General features: G+C 50.6%; 1 protein-coding gene across 1 annotated transcript; it reads right to left on the bottom strand.

Moving 5' to 3' along the window:
* Window positions 1-584: 584 nt before the first annotated feature.
* Window positions 585-5,387, bottom strand: LOC144805834 (uncharacterized). Its single transcript, XM_078672314.1, has 2 exons — window positions 3,941-5,387; window positions 585-872 (listed from the first exon to the last, which is right to left on the bottom strand). The coding sequence occupies exons 1-2, from the start codon at window positions 5,181-5,183 to the stop codon at window positions 850-852; spliced, it is 1,266 nt and encodes a 421-aa protein (XP_078528440.1). The 5' UTR covers window positions 5,184-5,387; the 3' UTR covers window positions 585-849.
* Window positions 5,388-6,797: the final 1,410 nt, after the last annotated feature.

Genomic DNA, 6,797 nt, shown 5'->3' with positions numbered 1-6,797 from the left:
AGAAGCTGCAGTGTCAGTCTGGACTTACTGTCTCACTCAGGTCTGTTGATAGGTTTCCACACGAGTACATTGTGGAAGTCCCCTAACCCCACGGAGCCTGTCAGCTCTTTATCATATTCAATGCCGCAAAGAGCCCTGCTTTTAGTATGAAAGTAAAGCAGCATTATGAGGCGTGCACAGGATTGTGGGTATGCAGAGTGCTGCTGACGCGCTGACTCTTCCTCTCGAGCATCCTGACCTCTAGCGACAGGAAGGAGCATTGCAGCTCCCGCTCCTTCAGCACGGCGCCTCGTTCTGCGTCACGTGACGTTGTAACGCCTTCCTGAGGAAAGCAGGCGGGGCTCCTCTCCTCAGCGAGGTCAAACCGCCACCGGATATTCTCATTTCAACCAATCACGGAGCTTCTTGTACAGAAACCCTTCAAAAATTTAAAAAACTCCCGCTTCTCACGGCCCCTCAGAGTGCACGTGATCCACGAAGAGCTCTATTCGAAACACGGTAAAGAGTGAAAAATTGTCTAGCATTCGCGACAAAGAATTTTCAATTCTATTAAGGACACGGAGGCGAGGGTTATGCTTCTCTTATCTTTACTGACCAAAAACAGCAGCCAATAATAAAACTTTAAACTTGCATGACCCCGGAAGGACAACCCCCTCCAACAGTCTGCACCAATCACTATTCAGTCCATACAATAATAGTCCATGTTAAACCGGAACCTTCCTCTTTCTTTGCGAAGTCCTCCGCAGTCCAACCAAGACTGTAGCCCAACGTGGCAACTATCGCAATCTCTTGTCCGAAGGGGAAAACTGCTCCACAGCTGAGACCCAGCTCAGTTCGCAGGAATCGTACTCAGGTCTGCTTGTGCTGATCACCTGAAACAAAAAAATATGTCGTAACGGCTATTCCAACAACAAGGAATACAATCAGCCATAACATAATCCGGGTGGGAAAATAAATCACTTCTGTAACATTTACATATCAAGTACATCACTGACAACTCGGGTAGGATAATCCTCGCCTCCGTGTCCTTAATAGAATTGAAAATTCTTTGTCGCGAATGCTAGACAATTTTTCATTCTATGTCAGTCCACGGAGGCTCTGATTATGCTAGTTTAAAGTTTCTCCACCACCACCGAGGCCACATCCACAATAGGTTTATGATAAAACTTTTTAAAAGTAGATTCAGAGGACCAATCAGCCGCAGTCATGATGTCCTGAAGCCTAGAGCCGGCACCAAAGGATTTTGAGGCCATGGCCCCTCTTACAGAATGAGCTCAGAATTTGGAGGAATCAATACCAGCCATACTCAATAACCAGGAAACCTACCTGGCCAGAGTAGCATTGGCGACTGGGCGGAAAGGTCTCTGTAGAGAAATCAATAACTGACCAAAATCGGTCCTAAATTCTCTAGTACAATCCTCATAAACTTTCAGACATTTAACCACACACAATTTGCTGTGATGAGGAGAAGCAGGATAAGAAATACATTTTGAATGTGTTTTTGTACGTTTTGAAATGGTAAAGGAAACTCCCGTGGGAGTAAATACTCTACCTGCCAAATCCAGTGCTCGAATGTCCGAGACTCTTCTACAGGAAATCAAACATAGCAACATCGTAAGCTTCGCCGAGAGTTGTTTCCTAGACAGACCCTCATTCGCCGGCCATGCCGTCAAAAAACGCAAGATAACCGAAACATCCCAAAGCTCTGTGTACCTAGGTTGAGGAGGGTTCACCAGTCGGATCCCCCTGACAACCTTACACACCAATGGATGTTCCCCGACCGGTCTACCATCCACGTGAGGGTGTCCCGCTGAAATAGCTGACCGGAAAGTATTCACCGATCTGTACGCCAACCCTGACCGAGCCAAATCTGACAAGAAATTCGCAATCACAGAGACATGAGATTCCACCGGATCTCCTTGTCGCTCGTTACACCAACCAACCCAGCGTCTCCAAGCAGACTCATAGCGTTTGTGGGTGGAAGGAGCCCATGCCTGTGACAAGAAAAAGAGAGTGTCTTGAGAAACTCCTGGCATTTGCCAGCGTCTCCTGAAAGTCTCCACGCCATGAGAGACAACTGCTCCAGAAGGTCCAGCGGATGTCGAAGGCCCACCGGGTCCGTCAGAAGGTCTGGGAACAATGAGATTCGCACCGGAGGTGCACAAGCCAGACTCATCGCGACCGGAAACCACGCTTGGGTTTTCCAACATGGTGATATCAAAATCACCTCTGTTCTCTGCCTCCGGATCTGAGCTAGAACCCTCGGGATCATGATGAACGGGGGGAAAGCATAAAGAATGCCCATCGTCCATGACTGAAGAAAGGCGTCCGAGCTGATCGCCAACGGATCCGGGCGCCAACTGAAAAACTGGGGTAACTGTCTGTTGAGCCGTGAAGCAAACAGATCTATGACACACGGACCCCACAAGCGGTCCAAAGCCTTGAAAATCCTGGGATGCAGCATCCAATCGCTGGCATCCCTCAAATATCGTGAGTTCCAATCCGCTGTCACGTTGACAGAACCCGGAATGTACTCCGCCGTCACCGATATCTGATGGTCCAGGCAATAGTGCCAAAAGTCCTTGGCTATCTTCGCTAGGAGACGAGACCTGGTACCCCCGAGGCGATTTATGTACCGTACCGCGGACACATTGTCCATGCGTAGGAGAATACAGCACGAAATCTTCTGAGGGGACAAAGTCTGCACTGCAAATGAACCCGCCAGGAGTTCCAGACAATTGATGTGGAGATTCAGTTCCTCGCGGGACCAACGGCCCCCGGTCTCCACCGAGCCGCAACGGGCTCCCCAACCCCATCGGCTCGCATCCGACTCTATCACAACCTACGGGGTGGCCGCAAAGATGGCCCTGCCAATCCAGGCTTCCAAATGTTCCAACCACCAGTTCATTTCGGTGCGCGCCTCCGTCGATAACGAAACCTGCTGGGCGTAAGTCACACCCCTACGAAGATGCAAGGCTTTCAAACGCTGCATCGCTCTGTAGTGCAAGGGACCCGGAAAGATCGCTTGGATGGATGAAGCTAAAAGTCCCACCAGGCGAGCTAAGGTCCTCAAGGAAATTGTCGGAGAGACAAGTGCTTTCCTCAACTCCTTCTTGATTGCCATCCTCTTCTTGAGCGGGAGGAGCAATTGGACCTTCACCGAGTCGACCTGGAATCCCAGGAATTCCATAACTTGTGAAGGTGTCAGAATGGACTTCTGCAAATTCAACAGGAAGCCCAGGTCCTGAAGGAGACAAATCGTCCACGATAAATGAAGTGAGACAATCTCCGGAGAGCCTCCCAGGATCAGGATGTCGTCTAGATAGATGATCATCCGTACGCCTCTCTCCCTCAAGTATTGAACTATTGGTTTCATCAGTTTGGTGAAACACCAGGGAGCGGACGAGAGGCCAAAGGGCATGGCGGCAAACTCGAACCACTTGTTGCGCCATTGAAATTGAAGAAACTGTCGATGGGGTGGAAAAATGGGCACCGCCAGGTAAGCGTCTTTCAAATCCAGACGTACCATCCAATCTTGTTCTAACAGAATGTCTCGCAGGAGGTGTATGCCCTCCATTTTGAAGTGTTGATACACCACCCATGCGTTGAAATCTCTGAGATTTAAAACTAATCGAAAGCCCTGGTCCTTCTTTGGGACCACGAAGACCGTGCTCACAAAGCCGTGAGCGTCTGCCAAAGTCTCCACAATTGCTCCCTTCCGGAGCAAAGCCATCACCTCTGTGTCTATGAAACTCTGTTCTTGTAGGGAAAAATGTAGAGGCGCGGGCGCTTGACGCTGCGCGGGGGAGGCCTAAAATTCTATCTGATACCCTTGGACAGATTGCAACACCCAGGGATCTGTTGTGAGCTCCCGCCATCTGTGAAGAAACAAGGCCAACCTGCCCCCCACCATGTGTTCTGACGCACAAAGAATTCGTACCTGAATAGGAGTTGTCTCCGGAATTATTTTGCTGTCCTCTGTAATTTCCTTTCTGACCTCTGCCACGGCCTCCTCCCCGATTACGGGAGGGGTAGAAATTGGGACGTTGGTATCCTCTGCCTCTCTGTTCACCTCCACGTGAGGTCTGATTGAAGCCTCGGCCGGACCCTCGACCTCGCTGACGTCCGGCCCTATCAAAAACACCGGTGTGAAGCACCCTCTTGATAGTGGTTTGCGCCTTGTCAAGCGCGGAAAAAGTGGTGACGTACTTGCCCATTTCTTTAACAAATTTGTGTCCGAAGAGCATGCCGTTAGCCATTGAACCAGGTTCGTTGGTGGCCATCTCCGCTAACTGGGAGTCAATGCGCATCAGGAAAGAGCGTCTCCGCTCCGTGGACAACGCCACATTCGCGTTCCCCAGAAAGCACATAGCACGCTGGGCCCATTCCATAACATCAGATGTGTCCATAGGCACGCCTTGTTCTTTGGCCTTGACTGCAGCTTCCAGAATTTTAGTAAGGGGGCCAGAGACATCCAGTAACTTGTCCTGGCACCCCCGCCACGCCCTATCCAGTCCTTTTTTAGGGTCTTTAGCGAATTTTCTCATAAACGCCGTCATGGTGGGGTCAAGGTCCGGAGTATCCGCCACCTTCCCTAGCACCGAAGGCCTGGGGCATTCCGATCTCAGAGTGGCTCGAACCCCACTCTCAAAACCTTGTCGCAAATTATTGGTGACATAATGTGCAACTTCGGCACAGGGCACCCACTCCGTGGATCTAGGGTGAACAATATTATTGGGGTCAAAGAGAAGGTTTCTAGGGACTTGACTATTGTCCGGCTTATAAGCCGTGTGCTTAGTTTTCTTGAACTTCTTTCTAGGAGCAATAGAATCCACCTCCGAGTCCGAAGTACCAGGTGGTGTCGAGGAGGAGTCCCCCGAGGTCTGAATAGCCATAGAGCCTTGGTCCCTCATCACTGATTTAGCCATTTCCGCCATTCTATGGGACTGGGGATGGTCTGAAGTCTCACCCTTGCGTGAAGACTTAGCCTTCCTTTTGCCCGATGAGTGATGGGACTTTGTAAAAGGCTTTAACGCCTTAATCAGGGCTTTACTGACAGAGCTCTGGTCGTGGGAAGCCAGAGCCTCACCTAAATTCTCCTCCAGCTGTTCTTCCTCAGGCTCATACTGTTCATATTCATTAAATTCGACCCACTGGTCGCCCTCCTCGGCGTAATACGCCATAGTAAAATGCAAAGGAGGTTAGGAGGAGATTAACAGGGGGGGAGTAGCCCAGGGGTTAGCCTTTACACACACACAATGCAACCTCAGTTGCCACCACACACCACAGAGTCAGGCTAATATATATACAGGTGGAAGGAGACCCCTGAAAACACTGAAAACTCCCCTTGAGCAATGCTCTAATCCGGACACGCTCCGGTCAGCGTTAGAAATGAGACCAGGGATTGATGCAGTCCGAACGCGCTAAAACGCGAGGAGCCGGTAACTGAAAAACGAAACTCGGCTCCTTGCGCATGCGCATAGCACAGGGGACACACACTCGACTGCTCCCTGTGCGCGGCAGAGCCACGTCTGCCTACTCCTGCTCCACCGCCGGGCAGCGGAACGCAAAAACGCACATATACCGATCTCAAAAACACCATAAACACACCATAAACCCCTATAACCACAGAAATAAGGGAATGGCACATGGAATTGTCAAGTCCGCGCAGTCACAATAAAAATATCACTTCCTACTGGTAGGGTGACTTTACACCGGTGACGTGTCAGTCACTCTCATGAATGCCTGTGAGTGCACAGCTACAGGCGCTCCTTCCCCTATTAAACAAATACCTGTGTCGCCTGTAGTGATGAATCGGGTGTTTGCCGCAGAGGCTTCTGGGTATGCAAATGACTAACTGGCCACGCCCCCTCAGTGACAGCAAGGCTCCTGCAGCAGCCCCATGGTGACTTGTGCTCTGCATCCCAAATGTATCATTTACGTCTGGAGTCGTTTCCAGCAAATGTGTGTGTGTGTGGGGGGGGGGGGTGGAAACACTATCTTTGTTTCTTTCCTTGTCTGGGCGTCATTTCAGACTCCGACCCATCAGTTGCACTGATTATTCAAGGTCCCTCTATTGGGCACTATTGGCTTTGCCAATGCTTCGTTTGTAATGACATGTAGTACAATGAACTAATAACCCGGAATTTCCCTTAGCTTCGTGCCTTCCATCTTGCGGGCTGATACTCGGCCCCTTCGTTCTTAAATGTCCGCCCTTTATCTTTATCGTTTTTAGCGCCTCAAAGAGCCCGGCATTTCTATACGTCATCCAGTGTCACGTGGCGTCTTCCTGAGGGAGGCAGCGCGCGCTCCTCTCCTCAGCGAGGCCCGTCCACCCCCTGGAGACTCTCATTTCAACCAATCACGGAGCTTCTTACACAGAGACCCTTCAAAAATTTCAAACAACTTCCGCTTCTCACGGCCCCTCCAGGTGCGCGTGACCCGCGGAGTGCCTTTTGACTTATTAAGATGCCCTGTCCGCGCAGTCACGATAAAAATGGAACTTCCTACTAGTAGGGTGACTTTACACCGGTGACGTGTCAGTCACTCTCATGAATGCCTCTGTCTGCACACCTACAAGCGCTCCTTATAATATGAAACAAAGGCCTGTGTCGCCTGTACTGATGAATCAGGTGTTTGCCGCAGAGGATTCTGGGTATGCAAACGAGTGTGATCGGCCACGCCCCCTCCAGTGACAGCCAGGCTCCTGCAGCAGCCCCATGGGGACTTGTGCTCTGGGTCCCAAATATATAATTCTCGTCTCGTGTCGGTTTCCAGCAATGGGGGAGAGTGAGGGG

Source organism: Lissotriton helveticus (assembly GCF_964261635.1).
Source record: "Lissotriton helveticus chromosome 1_1 unlocalized genomic scaffold, aLisHel1.1 SUPER_1_unloc_29, whole genome shotgun sequence".
Lineage (NCBI taxonomy): Eukaryota > Metazoa > Chordata > Amphibia > Caudata > Salamandridae > Lissotriton > Lissotriton helveticus.
Note: the sequence above shows the minus strand (reverse complement) of the source record. Positions and strands in the feature narration are given on the sequence as shown.

What these genes read in the sequence shown, in the direction of transcription:
- LOC144805834 (XM_078672314.1), bottom strand. Translation starts at nt 5,183, where the DNA reads ATGGCGTATTACGCCGAGGAGGGCGACCAGTGGGTCGAATTTAATGAA. An exon ending in CGGAGACAACTCCTATTCAG is followed by an intron (nt 873 to 3,940) that starts GTACGAATTCTT and finishes TTTTTGTTTCAG; the next exon opens with GTGATCAGCACAAGCAGACC.